The 18,767-nt window shown below is 38.6% G+C and overlaps 2 protein-coding genes across 6 annotated transcripts in view; one reads left to right on the top strand and one right to left on the bottom strand.

Moving 5' to 3' along the window:
- TAB3 (TGF-beta activated kinase 1 (MAP3K7) binding protein 3) overlaps positions 1 to 8,676 on the top strand; it is a 42,836-nt gene extending 34,160 nt beyond the window's left edge. For 4 of the 5 annotated variants that reach the window (XM_051795068.1, XM_051795070.1, XM_051795067.1 and 1 more), the window contains 2 exons: positions 1,163 to 1,246; positions 4,273 to 8,676. In XM_051795068.1, coding sequence (XP_051651028.1) covers positions 1,163 to 1,246; positions 4,273 to 4,421 — 233 coding nt within the window. In that variant the 3' untranslated portion in view covers positions 4,422 to 8,676. Of the gene's footprint in view, positions 1 to 1,162; positions 1,247 to 4,272 lie in introns of those variants that run through there. The other variant, XR_007905839.1, reaches the window with a different exon arrangement.
- Positions 1 to 18,767, bottom strand: part of GK (glycerol kinase) — a 78,383-nt gene that overhangs the window by 12,014 nt on the left and 47,602 nt on the right. The gene's annotated exons all lie outside the window — the stretch shown is intronic.

Here is an 18,767-nt window from a genome sequence, read left to right on the forward strand (position 1 = left end):
CCTTGAATCCTGTGTTCAGTTTTGGGCCCCTCACTGCAAGAAAGACACTGAGGTGCTGGAGTGTATCCAGAGAAGGGCAGTGGAGCTGGTGGAGGGTCTGGAGCACAAGTCATGTGAGGAGGGACTGAGGGAGCTGGGGGTGTTTAGCCTGGAGGAAAGGAGGCTTAGGAGATTCTGTTGCTCACTACAACTACCTGAAAGGAGGCTGTATCCAGTTGGGGGTTGGTGTCTTCTCCCAAGTAACAAGTGACAGGGAATGGCTTCAAGTTGTGTCAGGGAAGGTTTAGTTTAAATATTAGGAAAAATGTCTTCTGGGAGAGCTTTGTCAAGCACTGGAACAAGCTCTCCAGGAAAGTGGTGGAGTTGCCATCCCTGGAGGTATTTAAAAATCCCATTGATGTGGTGCTTGGGAACATGGTTTGTTGCGGGACTTGACAGTGCTGGGGTAATGGTTGGACTCAGTGATCTTATAGCTCCTTTCCAGCTTAAGTGATCCTGTGATTCTCATATGGTATGTGCTTAAATGTGAGTACTTGGGAGTTTTTTTCGATTTGTATTAGCAATGACAACTTACCTCTAAAAGGTGGGGTTTTTTTCAGTTGCAACTTAATAAGCTTGACTTGCTAGTATTTCCATTGGCCAAGTTAAGTTACATTACCAAGAAAGTGGAGACTTTGTCAGGATCATATTAAAAAAAAATTACTCCTTTGTGAAGATCCTTTACTTAAAATTTAAACTTTTTGCTGACAAAGGCTGTGGCCAAGTAATACCGAACAGAACTGGAGGTTGCAACCAACAAATTGGCAAACAAAAATCTGTTGCAAAATCTTTTTTGCAACAGAAACTTGTCATAAATAGAATCAAATAGATGAGGATATGCACAGTCTTCCTTTTTTTATCAAGGAAGTATCCTATAGAAAGATTTACATTTCACAGAACAACACAAAACGTTGAGCTGGAGCTGATTCTTCAATATGGGATTACCCTGCTAAAAATTACTAGGATTGACACAAAACTGAAAATATGTGTCAGAACTTGTGAAAAAGCTAAGATATAATGTCATAATAAAAAGATGTATAAAATCAGAAGCCTCTAGATGTTCATATCATGGGTATAGGAATTCAAATAACCTTCAAGTTACACTTTCTTACTTTTCTGACAGGAAACTTTGATCCGAAAGCTACGTGTAACTTCTATGATAACATAGAGCCTGGTCCTGTTGTGCCACCAAAGCCATATAAAAAGGGTAGGTTAACAAACATGCATCCAGTTACCTAATCTGCTTTGAGAGATTTTTTTTGTTTTTAAAAAAATCTCTTTGGTGACAGGAAGTAATTCCACTTATTTAACTTTTGTTTCTGTATAAATCAAATCATAACACTTTTATATAAGTGCACTAATCTTGACAACAACTTGTTTTCCTCAGACAGATTGTTGCAAATTAATGTTGTGTTAAAACCTTGACTATAAATACTGTTATTCACTGTTAGAAAAAGAGTTGAAAATATACAAATTTTTACATGTTTACTTGAGCTTCCTAATGTTTTTCTTTTTTAAATACTTCTAGGTTAAAAGCTCTGTCAGATTTGTTTAGTTGTCCTCTAATATATGCTATTAGGATTTTATAGTTTAATTGGAGTCTTATACAAGTTTAGTTGGTCACAGCAGCTTTTTAAATTTTTGTTTATATTCTTAATTATATTTTAACTTGCCTGGTCTCACTTTATACCTATATTTTTATGCACAGTATGAATTTCACAGTAGCCCTGAAGTTTTAGCACAGCAAGAGCTTCAGATATTTTAAGGACCAAGGAGGACACTTCCTCACATTGGTCAAAAGAGATAAGTGTCCCACTTGTATAGGTTCATTAATTTTCAGTGCTAATTATGTAGTATCAGGATTCATATCCAGCTCAGGACACTTAAGTTTTATGTAAGCATAAGAGCTACGTAATTTAGTCTCACTTCTTGTCCAGTGGAGATCCAGTCAATAGGTACCAGAGGGACTCAACACATCCCAAGCAGACACACAGTCACTGCGTAGCTCAGTAACTCTCTGAATTCAACTCTGTTTAGTGGTGATTTCAGATCAGAACTCTACCTTTTGTCTTAGATATTTTTTGACCTACATTTTTCTTCCTGAAATCTGTTAAAAGAATGGTTTCAAATATTAATGGAAGTTTTTAGACACCTTGTGCCTTTCTGCTGAAGTAGCCATCCTGGGATCCTATACTCTGACACAGAGAAAAAGCTTTCTTTTCTCTGAAAATGTTGTGTGATAAGGTTCATAATACTGTGTCTCCTCTTACTGTAACTAGCATGTACTACACTTCTTAGTAGGAAAGAAGTAACTCTTCTGAATCAGTAATTATATAGACTTCTTGACACTATGAATTTTGTAAATAAATTCTGGTTGCTGATGAGCACTTCACAAAGGTTTCTGTAGTTGAATTTTGAATTCATGTAACAAAACTTTCCCCCTCTTTTGAAGCATTTTACCCCTCAATGTAATAAAATTATTACTGTGTGGAAATTTTGAAAGAAAGAAAAGGCCCAGAACTGCTGTTTGTGGTTCAGAGAAAAGATAATGCTGGGATGAGTTACCTGCATTGGTGGTAGTGCCCAGGAAAGCTGGGAGAGCAGCAGGTGAGCCATGGTGTGAATGCAGCTGCCTGGATTCATGTTAAATTGCAGAGATCATATGGTTGATTTAAGGAACTGTTACGCTGTGATGCTTGAAGGGATTCTCTTACCACACTAGCCATTTTGATTTATTATTTCAAAGCAAACTAATGTGCAAAACCTGCATTAAATTAATTGTATTTGGCACTTGGAAAGATAATGCCTTGTAAGGATTTGTATGACTACTTTCCCAGTTTTGCCTGTTAGCTTATTAGAGATCAGTTTTAGGGTTGGCCTACTGTATTCTGAGTTTGGCTTTTAACATGATGACATTAAAAAGATGATTTTTTTTTCTTACATAACAAGTATTCTTTAACATTCAACTGTTGAAGGTGGGCGGGCAGACGAGTGTGGGCAGACAAGGGTCTGCTCTGTGCTGCCATCTGGCCAGTCAAGTGCCCACACTGCCCCTTGCTTAGGAGGAGTTTGAGGTCAGGCACTGTTAATGTGACTGCACAGCGTCTGGGCTGGAGAGTGCTTGCATCTAAGTGAGGAGGTCCCTTCTATTTCCTTTGTCTCACTACACAACTACTACTAATATCTACAAAATTTAAAAAAAAAATCCAAAAAGCTCTGAGGCATCAAGACAAACCTAAGTACTATTTCCACTGAGGTTGTTGTCAGCTGTCTGCTGCGTTTTTAGCAGATGGGGCAGAGACATGTGCTCTTTGTGTGCAGCTGCAAATTACTTTGTGTGCAACTGCAGATCCCAGACCTTTGTTGTACATAAGTTCTCTTTTAATAATAATAAAGCTGCTCTACAGATGTTTGTTTAGCAGATGAGTGTCTTAACCTTACCTTCTAGGTATGCATTAATGTTGTTTTGAATATTAACAGTTTGTGCAACACTGTGCTCTTAGTCCTGGGAGTATTTGTCACTTTTAGTAGATAACCTGAGGTCTTGAAGTGGTGGTAGGAGATGTGGAAAACCAAGTCTTTCTGTGGGTTAAGACCTCATGTATGATTTGCATACATGCCGATTTTATGAGTGAAAGCAGACTTAAATGCTCCTTCCCATACACACATTCCTGCTGCAAAGCCATTAGGAAGAAAAGTAGTTGTCTTATTTTGAAACAGGCCTATTGTTTTTTTTTTTATATTGTATTTTTTTCAGCCTGGATAAATGCTAGAAAAGATGCAGAAAAAGTGTCATCTATCAGACTGTTTGAAGAATCTAAGTTAGAAGTAGTTTTTCTCTTCAGGTAAAGTAGGGCTATTGGAATTTAAAATTTGGTAATGGACTGCTCTATGTAAACCTGTGAAGTCATTCCTTAACAGGTTGGTGATGCAGTGCCCGTAACAAACATTGTATGTTTTAAGCCAGTAAACCTTGAGCAGTATCAGTGACCCAGCAGTGCTCTTTTTGTTTTTAAGATGTTATGGTTAGGTGACTCTTTACAGAAGTGAAATACTTTAAATATTCAGATTTCACAAACCGAATTAGAAGTGCTTTAGGAAAAGACCTTTAATGTTAAGGTTTCCATGTTCATTTTAAAACAGACTGTTTAATTAGATGACCAACCAGAAATATGATCTTGACAATAATCCTTCTCTTCTGAAATAAGATGTTTTCTTTTGACTTTTCTTTAGAGCATCAAAATAGCTCCAAACAGACTCCACGGACTCAGCCAAGAGATGAAGACTTTGAAGGGGCTCCATGGAATTGTGGTAGCTGCACCTTTCTAAATCACCCAGCACTGAATCGCTGTGAACAGTGTGAGATGCCACGATACACCTGAAATTCAAGAAGGGGCTACATTGGGTTGAAAACAGGCTCTCAAGCCAACAGCTGTAGGAGAAGGAAACATGGGGAACCTTTCAGTCCATCTGCCCGGCCTTTGCCAGTCAACAATCTTCATATTGCAAGGGGTGGGAGTAATGTGTTAAGATGTTTCTGCTTCTGCTACACTAAAAGATAAATAAATTAAGGGTTAAATTCTTTCCCATTGCAGTGAGTGGAGCAGAAAATGAAACCTGAAAACGTACAAGGATTAATTTTGAGAAGAATGTATGCAGGAAAGCAAATAACTACTGGTTTTTAGTCCTGTGGTTATAGTTACTGCTTAGTGGCTCTAAAAAAAAACCAACCCAAAACTACTGTTTTTTAAAAAAAAATTATAGGACTCTTAGTAATGGTGTGAAGTATTACACTTAACCAGAAAAACTGAAGAGCCAGAGCTGACTTATCCTGGCCCCAGCTAGCTGGAAAACAAAGGCTCCCTGTGCTTCTAGATTGTAAGCTACTGAAAAAGAAGACAGGTAAATGCAATGATAAAATTTGCAATGTTTAAACAAACAAACAAAAAAAAAAAACAAGGAGAAGGGTATTTGTAATTGCTGCTTTTTTTCAGGGTAACTTATGTCCACAAAAAATTGCTGTTTGAAATAGTAACCTGAGGTGACTAAATGAGAAACCGTATGAGTGTTACAGAGAGTTTAATCAGAGGTAATTTTTTACAATCCTGTTTGCTTGTACAGTGCTCACCTGGCTGTGTCAACACTGGTAATAAACCGAGAATGAATTCTACCACATTACAGATGAAAATACTGCTGCATGCTTTCATTGGGCCGTCGTGTTTCAAAGCTAAAAGTATGCTTTTATATACAACAATCTTCTAAGCCTGTGCTGTGTAACAGCACGGGGACATATGCCAAACACAGGCTACCCCAAATTCTGTTTGCAAGACTTGAGCTCAGCCATGGTTGTGTATGAGAAGAGTTTGTACCTAAGAGTTCCTTAGGCCTTTTCAGCCTCCAATTTGTGAAGAATTCATGATGTTTACAGCACAGAAGGTACTTTGTGCCCCAGATCAAAGTTAGCTGAAAAATAATTAATCAGCTCTTCAGTAAAGATTTATTTGCACATTGGTAATAAACCAGCCTGTACAAAATAGCAGATGCCAGATCCTGAAAAATTACACACTGTATTCTCTTTATTGTGGTCAGGAAATACTTGTTGTAGGTTGAAGAACACGAGACTTGCAACTGAAAATCATATTGGTACTTTTCTGCATATGATATACTGTATTATAAAGGTGATGTTCAATCTGTTTGAATGCTTCAGGTTGCTGTAATAAAACACTCGATACTTGTGAACTCGAACTTGGGTTTGGGCAGCTGAATGACTGTGACAGAACTGTGTGACTGAGTGGGATGTTCCTGTGTACTGGTCAGAGACTGGTACAGTGCATTTGAGTTTTTATGGTGTAACTTCATCACAATTCAGACGTGACCAAGCACCTCAGCTGAGTTATGGTAATTGACTTTCTGACCGTAAGGCAAAGTTTGCCAGCTAAACCTTGCCAGGGCAGTTTTAAATTACTACCTTTTAAGCTGTTCTTAGTTCATGGCAGCCACATCTATATGGTCAATTACCACAGTTCATTTGATGTGTGATAACATGTTAAGCTGTGGTAGAACAATCATGTGTCTGAATCCTTATTTAAAATAAAGCAGTATTTGCCAAGGGGTGGGTGGAGGAAAACTCATCTTGACTGCATTGCTCAATCTGGTGTCTTCTTTCCCCACAGTCTATAAAAACAACAATAAGAACCAAACTATTGATCTTAGAAGAGGAACCAATATTTTATCTGGCATTTTTCAATATGTTCTTGCACTAATTAAATCTTCAGGATAATTTTAAATAAGCTAAGAGAGATCCAGCAATCAGTGTGCACCACTGATGAGCAAAACAAAGTCAAAGGCATCAGAGATAGCTTTCCTTCCTTCCTAATGATTTATAATTCTGTGAGGGGAGCTCATCACATGTGGAAAGCAGTAAAAAGTTACTGTCAAATGAAATCAGAAGGCAGATACCAATTTTGTGCATGTCAGTGGGCAGTCTGACAGAACTGAGATAACTAGAAAACAGATGAGCCAGAAGCATTGCTGTTATCAACTGTATAATGAATTACCCAAAACAATACCAGTAACTTCATGACTTTTCTATCCTGATGCCTTTGCCTTTGTATTATTTCAATTTTATGTTCATTTGTACTTCTGTTGAAGTTCTAGAACCATTTGTTTTTGCTGGAATTACAAAAAGATAGCAACTGAAGTGACAGTCAGCAAATGAGAGTAGGTGCGTCAAGCAAAAATATAGTTGTGCCATTTTCAGACAGAATAGATGCTACTTTTGAAGGGGGGGGGCTGTGAAAATATACCTCCAGTCCACTAATTCCCTAAGCTGCAATAACCATATGTGGAGACTTGCAAATCTTAGTCCAGCTTCACCAGAGGAAGAGAAGGAAGGGCTGCCACGACAGCAAGATATTTTTTGGAAGAGTGAGCAAGCACTGCGAAATTGAAAAAGAATTCCTTTGTACCGATAATTTTACCCCAGTTTTTCAATTACTCTCATTTGTTGCTTGTACAAAAAAAGAAGAAAACAACCAACACCCACACCTCTCAGTTGTATTCTTTTACTTGTAAATGCCCATGCTCAAACATGAATAGTAGACTTTACATGGTGCTTCAATATTGCTGGTTTGTTAGAATGTAAATTGTATTTTGAATATGGGAAGATCCATTTTACTTCTGAAAGCAGGTGATGCCATTCACATCCCAACTGAATTGTAGATTATACCAAAAAGATTGGTTTATGTAATATTTATTGAATGCACATGAAACCCTAATGTCAGCTGGCATACAAAATGCACTGTATTGTATACAACCTGTGTGTGTGTGAGAATGGTGGGATGCTGATGCTGTTGTGTTGAGTTAATGCACTACTTGTGTTTTCTTTTTTCCTTAATGACTGAGCTTTCCCTCAACCATGCTACTAGATTGGTAGAGTTTGTAACTGACTTGGACATTCAGTTATTCAAAATGATCTCACTGTTCATTGAAATTTTATAAAGCTTATTTTATATTTACTGTGCTATTAAGATGAATTCCCTTTAATTATAGGATACTACTGTAGTTCTTTAAAAGTTTATTTAGAGTGGGGCTTGTGGAAAACTATTCAGAACATAGTAAACCAAAAGAAATCCTGAACTTTGGATCTGCTTTTCATTTGATGTAATTATTAGTCTTGTTTGGGTGAAGAGGAAAGGGGTGGGAAGTCAAGCAAAAGGAAGTACTTTGTAAAATGTAGTCTTAGATCAGATTGAATTGTGTATCTGTGTGTCTGTGGTATGTGTGTGTTTCCCTTGAAAAATGGGAGGTGTGGTGAAAAGGTGTAATAATTCTTAAAAGAGCTGGTCTCAGTACTTTCTGATTATGATATGCTACTGAATCACATTTTTTTTAAAAAAATCCAACTTTTCTTTCAGTTACTTTTTCTGTCCCAGCTATACATCTCTCACTTCAATTCCTAAATACTTTTATTATTGATTGTAAAATCCCTTGAAACGGAAATAGAAATACTTGAGTTGAAATGGGGACAAAATAAAACCAATAAAGAATGTTTTAAAAAGAATGTGAGAATATTAAATATGTTAAAAACAAGCTTGTCCTCAGGATGGTAGTTTTTGTTTTAGAATTCAGTGGTGTACCTTAGAATGTGAAAATGACTATCCTGATGTGGACAGTTGGACACAAACCATTCAAGAGCTCGTTTGGTACCACAGAATTTACGTGCTCTATACTCCATGACTCCAAATCCCACAAGGAAAGAAGGCACAGATATCACATGTTGTAGTCAGTACTGTCTCTATGTGCTGCTGCATTTGTTTTCGTTTCAAAATGTCAATATTATGTGAACCCAGACATAACTGAATTTTGCCACATTTCTTCAGTTGGGCCTTTCATTGCTGTTCATGTCCATAAATGCAAATATTTTTCTTGGATTTGAATAATCAGAAATCAGTGGCATTAATGCAATATTATAATCCTGGATTTCCAGTACCTTTGAAACCAATTTTAAAAAACTGTGTTCTTGAAACTTATTTATTTATGGTGGCACCAGTGTATCTAATCCATACTTCCTGCTGTGTGAAACCCTGTTAAATTTTTTCATTAAAGAAAGGAGACACGATCTTGTTTAATCCTGTATATATGGTGTCTACATTCTAGATTTGTGTATGCTGTGAATGAACTTATTACTAAGAGATGCAATTGTATAAAAGCATTCAGAGGCTATGCATGCATGGTACCTCCAGAAAGTGCATACTCCAAGTTGCAGATTCCTGCAAAAATAAATTAATAAAACTAAGCAAACATCACATCCTGCATTTGTTCTTGTATGTAGTTGGAAGCATTTAAAAAATACAGCCATTTTTGGCATTCATAGCCTAATTTGTTTCTTGTCTCCCACTTGAACATTTGTTTCAGGGCTTTTTTGGGATTTTTGTTTAGGTGCTCATTAGGCGTTTGCTGAATAATGAACTGGGGTGCAAATCCTGTTCCCATGGATGTGGATAAGCAGGAGCCCCTTTTAGATGATGGATATTCTGTGCGGCTTCTGGTGTGGAAACAGTTGGGATGTCCAGAGTGTGAAGTTGAGCTTACCACTTCTCTCTTATATTTGAATGTAAAGTTGTTATTAAAGAAGTCACCTTACCTGCTTTGGGTTGTAGCCTGGCTGACAGACTTTCCTGCTTATTAGCAGTGATATTGAGTGTCTGGATTACAGAAGTTCATCTCCTGCTCTAACCTCCGCAGAAGGGCGCTGCTCTGGGAGAGGGTGGAGAACTGGAAATGCACAAATAGACACTTCGTTGGTCTGTCTTCTCAGTTACCTCGATTGTATCAGCTCAGCATGATCTAAACCTTGGAAGCTCCACAGCTGTGCTGCAGCCCTGTTTTGCTCACACACAGTTTGTCATTCACCACGTTCTCGTCTAACAAACCTGCTGCAGCCTTGGGTTTGGGCTTTGGTCAGTAAACATAGGTAAGAATTTAGTTCTGCATACCTTCTACTCAATTGGATTTATCACAATTTCAGGACAGGTTTATATTTTAATCAAGCATTTGATTCTTTTGCTTTAGAAATCATTGCAGTTGAAACTCAATTTTTTTAAAAAACTGTGAAGTAGTTAAGGTACTTGTAAAGTGTATTGTGCTGATGGAGACCACACAAAGCTAAAAGACGCTAGTCTAACAGCTGAGTGGTCACTGTTTTTTCCCTGAAGTCATGAGGAGGGTCTGCCTGAATTGCATAAAACTAGTTGATTTATTCCTCAGAATTGCTTGGTTTTGACAGTAGTGGACCATGTCTTAAACCTGTGGCTCATTGAGAGATGATTTGCCCTGTGATCTGGTAAGTATTCCTGGAATTAAGTGCTACTGCTTCTAATCAGGATGATCCATGGTGTGGTGGGTAAGTGCTTTAAATTCTTTAATTGCACCTTCTCTGATTGTAAGTGCACTTTTTGGAAGGAGGTGATTTAGATACCTCATTGAACAGGTGGACTCAAAGTGTTACATTCTGAATAGGTTACCTGATGTTTTGTGGGAACCTTGTGAAGTTGTTAGAGAAGGGGCTCTGTTAATTTTTAGCTGGAGGGTCTGTGATTGTAGCATGTTGTTTTGCAGGAGCGCCTCTTTGTTTCACAAAATGTTCTGTCTCTAGAAAACAGTATGTATTGATTAAAAAGAATAAATTATAAAGTGAAAATACATTCATAAAAACTCCACTCTGCAGATACTTTCTTTCTGGATAGGCAAGACTTAAAACTTGCTGCTTTTACAAGTTCCATTTCGAAGATATTGACAAATTAATTTTCCTTTATTCCCAAACCATTGGGACTGTGTTGAAGTTAAAAGCTCTCTTGCCAGGTTTGCTTAAAAAAAAAGTAGATAGGCTTCTGTTACTGCTTTAGAAACAAAGGAACAAAGACTGTGAATGAGAGACCTGCAACACAGGTGCTGCTTTGCTTGTGACTTAAAGGCTTCTTATTTTTTTGGAAGTGTTTTAGGAAAAGAAGTTTAGGCATGTGGCAATTTTTTTAGGAAAATATGGACTACTTCAGGAAAAAAAATAGCTAGTTGAGGGAGGTTTCCATAGGTGTGAAAATGATAATTCTGGCTGCAGACTGGTATGGCCCACTGGTGCACTGGCCCACTGGCCATTGCTTCACAGGGCCTGCTTGCAGGTGAGGCATCTGAGGGGTAGGTATTACCACAGCAGGAAAGATCCTTGGCCTTTTGGGAAAGAATAAACACCAACCAAAAATCAGGACCAAACACTCCCCACCCTTGTGGACAAGGTGGTTCGGGAGATGCCTGAACGTTGTGAGTTTGAGTTGGAGAAAGTTGGGGCTTCCCTGCCCTGCATTAAAGATGTAAGTCACAGCTTGATAAATATTCATCCCAAGCTCTCAAGGACTCTGCTGGATTGTTCTTGAGTGTCCTGAGCCAGTCTTGCATATTCCCGACATGGGGGTTTATATTTCATTTCACCTGAAATTACTCTTCTCTACTTTTGAGCCTATTCAATTAATTCTAATGACTTGGCAAAGCAGGAATTGCTTTTGGCAATATAAGTGAGTCTCTTTGCAAATTACCCTGGGTAATTTGGAGAGTGCCCAGTGTCCACCCACAATCCAGATCCACGTGTAGCCCTCTGACCCCCCAAGGAGGCAGAGAATGACAGTCAAATACACTTTCCAGGCAGATACGTGAGTTTAGAGTAAGCAGGGTCTGAGAGAACTTTGCAGGCAATGACTTGTGGCTTTATGGAAGCTTGTGAATCCTTTCCTCTAATTAAGTTTGTGTACATGATTTGCTTTCTTTATGATGAACAGCTGTGGTGGCCTTGGTCATCTTTCATCACTGCAGATACTGAAACCTGATGGCTTGGTTGCTGTTCCAGGTAACTGATTTTAAATTCTCCTGGTCCATTTGTCTCAAGACTGATTGTTTGTAAGCCAAACAGATGTTCCTTTATCCTTTTTCCTTTTTTTTTTTTTTTGGCTAATAATGATGACTAATGTATGACCACAAAGCTGCCCCTGATCATCCTTCAACCTCTGAAAACTTCGAAGCTGCAGTCAGTGGGTAATGAGCTGTGTGTACGTTCACATTCTTCTTCACAACACTGGTACCTCAGGTCAGTGTTGTATCACAGACAAAGAACCGCATAAATACTTTAATAATCTGTAAAGCAGATCTTAACACATGTAATTTTGAAACTTACTGCAGGCTTTACCATTGCTTTTTAATGTAACTGAGAAGCAGACTGGCTGCCTTGACCCTGGTGCCCTTTTAGGAAACTCAAGCCAATGCTGATGGGAAGAATTGTTATCTCTGGTAAAACAGCAACTGCCAGCACAATTTGCATACCTTGTGTTGTATGGTGAAGTGAGATATTTGAAATAGGCTTATTTTTAAAATGTGTATTTTGGACTTAGCTTTTTATTCACGTGACAAGTGATTTGTATAACGTGGGTGGAGCACTTCCCAAATCTTTGTTCCTGAAGCCTAGCCATGATGAAGTGATTTGTATGCACAGCACCCATTTAGAAGTCCATGTATTACGGTGTTAAAATTAAGGGCCATCATTCAAGAGAGTGATAACAAGATCCTTTTTATTTTCAGCTTCAGCACTATTAAACTTGCCAAACATGCCCTTTAAATATTCTATCATGTTTTCCCAGTTGCTTGTTTTCCACTTCTAGTCCAAGATGAAATATATCCTAACCCAAGGAGGTTCCCCAGGTATTTGATGGTTCCTTAGCTGAGGTTATCTGGTGGATAGCAAAATTTTTCTGAATGAACAACAGTTCTTGGTGTGGATGTTCACTGAGTGAGCATTGCCCTCCCTCCAGCAGCACCTCTGTAAACGAAGGAGACTCCTAAAAGTGAAATAGGTTAACCACGAATGTTTAAAGTCAACTCTGAGTGTTGAACAGCTGTATGCATGCAGGATGTGTCATGAAAAATAACCGTTATTGAAACACTATTCTGAGATGTTATTCTATCTGGAATGGTGGCTGATGCAATTTGTAGGTGCTACTGTTCATGTAGAACTTCAAGTTCTCTCTGAATTTAATATTAGGTAAGAAATGTGTTAACTGTATCAATGTATTTTTTTTTATTTGCTCTTTCCTAGTCTGTTAGTTAATCCCTAAATATGGGGGGAAACCCTTCACTGAAACTGAGGTGCAAAGCCTGAGAATTTCTGATTTGTCATGGTGTCTATTTTTTCTGATAAATTCTTAGTAGGAATTCAACTCTGTGTCTTGACAGGCTGACAATCCCAGCTCTGTGTTTTTGATATGTAGAACTGAGAAGCAATAGTCACTGTGCCTTCTTATGTTTCTGATCTACCTGGATCAATGGTAATGCTGAGACTCCAGTCACTCAGGTCATTGATCTCTGAGCACTGCCATGTCCTGGTGCCCTCCAAATATACTCTCTCTCACTGGGAATGAAATGGAATTGGCTTATTGCATTGATGAGGCTTCCACACTGCAGGGGTTAAGATTATTGGGATCCAGGCTATACTTCTAGATCAGGATGGGTGGATCCCCTACCTCTGCCAAGGAGACTGAGAAGCCTTTGGAGGAAAACACAAGTGCACACAAGCACAGGGACCAGCAGCTGGGGAGGGTGAGGAGCTGGGGCAGACCCCAGAGACACCCTGTGTCAGCCCAGCTGCCAGGGGATCCACACGGGACGTGTATCTGTGTGTGCTCCCACTGACAGACCTCCATCCTGGCCCACTGGAAGGGACTGGGACAAGACCCCTGGTACTATCTGTGTTTGTGAAGTGTGTTCCGTGCATGGATCTGTGCCCAGCCACACGTATCCACACCTGTGTATCCCACCTGCCTGTGTCCATGTGCCTTTGGGGAATGTGGGATCAGACCTTTTCCTGATCTACCCCAGACTGCAGGGTTTGGCAACTCCACACCACTTGTGTGTGTAGCCACAGAAAGGCACTTGGGAAGGTGCAGTTGTTCAGGAGAATGGAGCACGTAAACCCAGGAAGGGCCAGAATGATACCAGTGACAACAGGGTAATGGCAGGGTGTTATGCTAAATATGGCTACACTGTTTAAACGTGTTCTGGTTGTGACTCAGATCATCTATCCACCACGGAGGGAAATAGAGATGTTTTCATGAGCTTTAAAAATCACCAAGTGTGTGGAATTCCCACATGGTGAAACTTGGCTTTAAAAAGGAAAGCATGTTTATTACAGCAACAAATGCAGAGTGTGTAAATGTCTCCCAGTGGTTTTCAAAGCTGTTCCTTAAAACTGAAAGTGAAAGATAACCACTTTGCTATTTTTCCAGCTCACAAATTCTACTGACATCAGATTTGTTCTACAAGAGAAACTGCTTTGAAAGAAATTCTCTGCCCTGACAAATGAGGGACCTGTTCCATATCCAGAGGAATAACTTACTGTCTCCCAGAGATAAATTTTGTTTTGTCAGGGTTTGTTTTGTTTTGTTTTGTTTTGTTTTTTTTTAACTTCTGCAGACATCCAGGTTGTTTTCAGGTCATGCACTTCAGCTGTCATGTTTTTCCACCTGCCTTTGGCAGTTGCAGGCAAAGGCCTCGCTGGGCTCCTGCAGGTCACTGATGCTGCAGACTCAGTGTGTGACAGACACACGGACACGTGTGATCTAGATGTGTTTGATACACCTGTCATACCACTTTCTAGGGAAAGACATCCCCACTTGTGCTGTTCCACTAGGATTCAGAAATCCCAGCACCACCTTGGACACAGGGTCCTCTCATGATCTTGGTCACTTCTCGGAGCCTCTGTCCTTCTGTCTCTGACTTTGGGGCAACCAGTCTGAACTACCCATTTTGAAACTGCTCTGACCCAAGTGCAGCATGTTCTCACTAAAGACATCTGAATGTCAGGTAGTGCCTGTGTAGTGCTGTGTAGCTGACTGCTACCTGCTTTCCATACCTGGTCAGAAGGGAGTATTTGGGAGCTCAGTTCTATAGCTGTGCATGCAGGTCCTGCTGAAGCAAAACGGGATCCTCTATGTGTGTCTGCTTAAGTAAGAGTGTTTTGGCAGATTAAGACTTTAGTGACAGAATTTGTGAGAAAGTACAGCCACTTGCTTTTTTTATTTACAATATTCAGTATTCAGGTGTGAGAAGAGTGAGATGATAGTGAGGAAAACAAGAGAAAGAAATGTTCTTACCTTTGTGTAGTTATTTACATGAAATACTGTATTCAAGGCATTGCAACTAACATTTTGCTGGTAGTGGTTATCCTTCATGGTTCAAGCCACTCCTCTCAAAAAGAAGAGAGTAAGGAAATTTGAAATACAAGCATCTTCCTCTCGACAACATTAGAGAGCTGCAATACTAATCATGCACAACAGTTATATGAAAGCACAGTTACAAAAAGATTTTCTTACCCATTTATTTGGAAGGCCCAACCAAGGTTTATCAGTTTGAACCTCACTGTTTTTAGCTTTCTGTTTTGTTCCAATTATACTAATTTATTTTTTTCTCATATTGACAAACTCCAAAATTACTGAATGTTATAATATCTTTCTCAGTTATGTTGAAAAATCAGCATCTTATGAATTATACAAAAATGTAGCCAAAGCTGGCCTTTTTCCTATTACCACTCCAAGTTTTGTGACTAGGGAATCATAGAATCACAGGATGATTCTGTGGGTTGGAAGGGACCTTAAAAATCATCTAGTTCCAACAGCCCTGCTGTGTGCAGGGACATTTTTCTCTAGGACCAGGTTGCTCAAAGCCTCATTGAGCCTGGCCTTGGACACTTCCAGGGATGGGGAATCCACAACTTCTCTGTCAACCTGTTCCAGTGTCTCACCTCCCGCATAGTAAAGAATTTCTTCCCAAGAGGAAGCATTGAAGCCAACATCCTCTGCCAGTAGCAAAGTGTCACTGCTCACCCCATACTTGTACACCCTCTCTTAATGTACTTTACAGGAATATTTAGGAGAATTCAATATCTGTGGCGTCCAGCATTCAGTGTTTGATGTGGGTTCTTGAAACATCTGAGCTGTAGTACTTACAGACATTACAACGCAGAGTAAAAATGTATTAGCCTGGAACATGCAGTTTTATCTATTTATAGAAGTCAATTTTATTTCACAGGAAAATATGGAATAAAACAGCTCTAATATTAGTGCAATTTCTGATTTTCAGCACTAAAACACCTTTGCAATAATGGGAACTTAGTGAAGAGTATTAATAGAAAAAGTCTCTTTGGTTCATGTGCTCAGTTCTCTTTTCAGTAAGAAAAAGCATTTTTTTGTCCACGTGTTCCACAGATCTCAGTGCATCCTTTTCAATCTATTTGGTACTTGTTTGGGCAGCTCAGACTTTGTACATTAAGAAAGGCAGCAGAATTTGGTGCCAAAACACAGAGGTTACTTTGTCTTGTAAACATAATGACAAGGCATTTAGAACAAGGCTGAATATCCTCAAAGGTAATAGCAAATACCTAGCAGTCCATTTATTCTCCCTTTCCTTCTGACAGCAATAATTACTGTTTAAAGATCCCTGCCTGAAGACCTACAATCTTCAGAAAAGATAAACAGAAATAATCACATCCTTCAAAATTGAGAAGAAATGAAACTGTAGAAATTAAATTTTTCCCATTCTGTCTGGCAAAACCCATCAATTTACATAAGAAACAGCAAAGAGTTCTCTGATTAAAAGAGCAAAAGAAGCATTTTTTTTTTTTTTTTCACAAAGAGGAAAAAAAACTTCACAGCAGATTCTATGTAAATTATAGACATTACACACTGGAAGAATATAAAAGATGCTGCAGTTGAGTTTCAGGCTCAGTGTAACTCTCTTTTACTGCAGTTTACAGAATTATTGAAGCAGACACTCAGCACAAAGCCCTTGTCAAAAAATCCCTAACTGTAGGAAAAGTTTGAAATTATTTTTCTTCAAAGAAAGCCTGAACACCACTTCTATTAACTGGGGCACCAAAACCTGAAAGAAAAACAACTGAATAAATTATAAATACCATGCTATTTTTAACATCCCGATCATCTTTTACCCGCTAAAAAGGAAAATCAGTGAGGAATAAACCACTGGTGGCAGGGGGTTTGGGGTTTGCTTTTTTTTTTTTTCCCTAATCTTCACAACTCCCCCAAACAACACAGAATTAATTTAGCCAATTTAGTCTTGCTTTATGCACAGGATCCAGGTGGAGCTATTTACTGGTACCTCACTGGATGAAGCCAAGCAGTGTCAGGGGTTTGCACAGCCCTTCCTGGCACGTTCCACTTAATGTCATTCACAGTCAGCATTTCTAGTACATTTATTATGAAATGTCAAGGCTTTAATTTAAAATTCCCAACAAAAGCATTTAATTTCTGTTGAGGAAATAGGGTTACCTGGAGCAGTTTATGATGATGCTGGTAGTCTATTAAAGGAAAAACTGAAATGAAACTGTAAAGCATAACTACATAGAAGGATTAACTTGGGGGTTTCCTGGTTCTTTATGTCCTACTGTATGTTTAGTGTTCAAAGAAGATATCTTCATGAAGCAACAGAAGAAAAAAAAAAAGAGCTAACTATAAGAGAAAGTGTAGTCATCAAGCAGAGGGGAAAATGAAAAACTGGCACTGAAATGAGATATTGAAAGAGAAAAAGGATAGAGAAATTTTTTTTTCTGACTGTAAAAGCACGCATTTAAATTTAAACTGTAATTAAACAGAAGGCTGGCTGGCAATCTCATATAGATAAATTGTAAAATAAGCATTGCACAGTGGGAATTTTGGCTACTGCTGCTACAACAGGGCTGCACATTGTCCTTTGGCTGGAGGGTCTGTGTGGGAGTGAACGGCCCAAGCCCTGAAAACTCACATACAAATGCAGAGGTTATCAGGTGCCCTCAGGGGAGAGGGGAATTTTTAGGCATTGATCTGGTATTTGTTTTCTTTTACAGAATCTTGGTTAGTCCAGAATTTATTTATACAGGGGTCCAACCTGTAAATGCCACAGGTTTAACAGAAAATTGTAATAATGAGGGTCACAAATCAGCTAATGGTGCAATGCTGGGTAATGATTAACTGAAAAGCCAAACTTAATAAATTATTTGTTAGGCTAGAAAAATAAACTTCTTCTTTCCAAACATAAAGGATGATGTATGAACCCTCACAGACAGCAACAGAGACTTCAGGTTTGTTGTCTGACAGCTGGGACTGTTCTTCCTTGCATACTATGTGGAACTAATGGTTTTCCAAAAATAAAGGGTCACTGTAACCTTGAGTAACAAATACCTTGAGGCTGGTAAAAGCCCTTAACTTTCCAGGGCTCTTCTATCCAATTCAGTAATGATGTGCTAGTGACTTTCAAAGGATAAATATAACATAAAAATCAATACTGAGATACAGAAATTTTTGGTACCTTTCCCATTATTGATTCAGCTCCTGTTAGAATTAAAGACAATGAAACATTTATTACTTTTTCTAACTCCTTTTTTTTTCCACTGAAAAATTCTTAATCCAGTGTTGCTATCCTGTCCCTACATTTAGTGGTTTCACTTTGGTTCAGGCATCCTGTATTTCAAAGTCTGTTCTACTTCATTGTTCTCCTTCATCAAGGAACCCAGACCTCCTCTCCCTCCTGGGGAGAAGGACTAAGGCTGCAAGTTGGTCAAAGCTGGTTTTTTACTCTGGAAACACAGAACACATCTTACTTCTTTCTCACTAAAATACAGTTAAAAACCTTCTCTGAACAAAGACAATTCCCTGGATCAGAGTTATTACATGCAGCACTTTGATCTGGGTACCATTTTTTTTATTTGCCTGTCCTGAAAGACAAAGAAAAAATCCACCATCAGGAGCAACTAAAATCCTTTCCTGTCCTTCAGCTGAAAGATGGGAAAAGCACAAGAGGAAATGCAACAAAAGTAATGACTAGACATTTTTTGTTTTACAAATATTTATTTATCTTAAATCATGGTTCAGCTATAAATAAAATAGAGATAAACTCTTTCTTCATTGTTTCGTTACAAGTCTCTTAAGCTACCAAATGGCAGCAATAGTTTTGTTTAGTTGCAAATCAAGGTGCCAGGGATTCACAACTCAGAAAGGCATATTATGATATCTGCTCTAGTTTTGACACTTCACCCTTTAAATACTTACACAAAAGTCAGCTTACATAGACAAGAAACAACTTAAAGGACAGGCTGTATTTTGCACTCCACACGTACATTTTTGGATTTATATGAAAGCTCC

This window comes from Manacus candei, unplaced genomic scaffold (genome assembly GCF_025592945.1).
Source record: "Manacus candei isolate 608988 ecotype Guabito, Panama unplaced genomic scaffold, ASM2559294v1 h1tg000041l, whole genome shotgun sequence".
NCBI lineage: Eukaryota > Metazoa > Chordata > Aves > Passeriformes > Pipridae > Manacus > Manacus candei.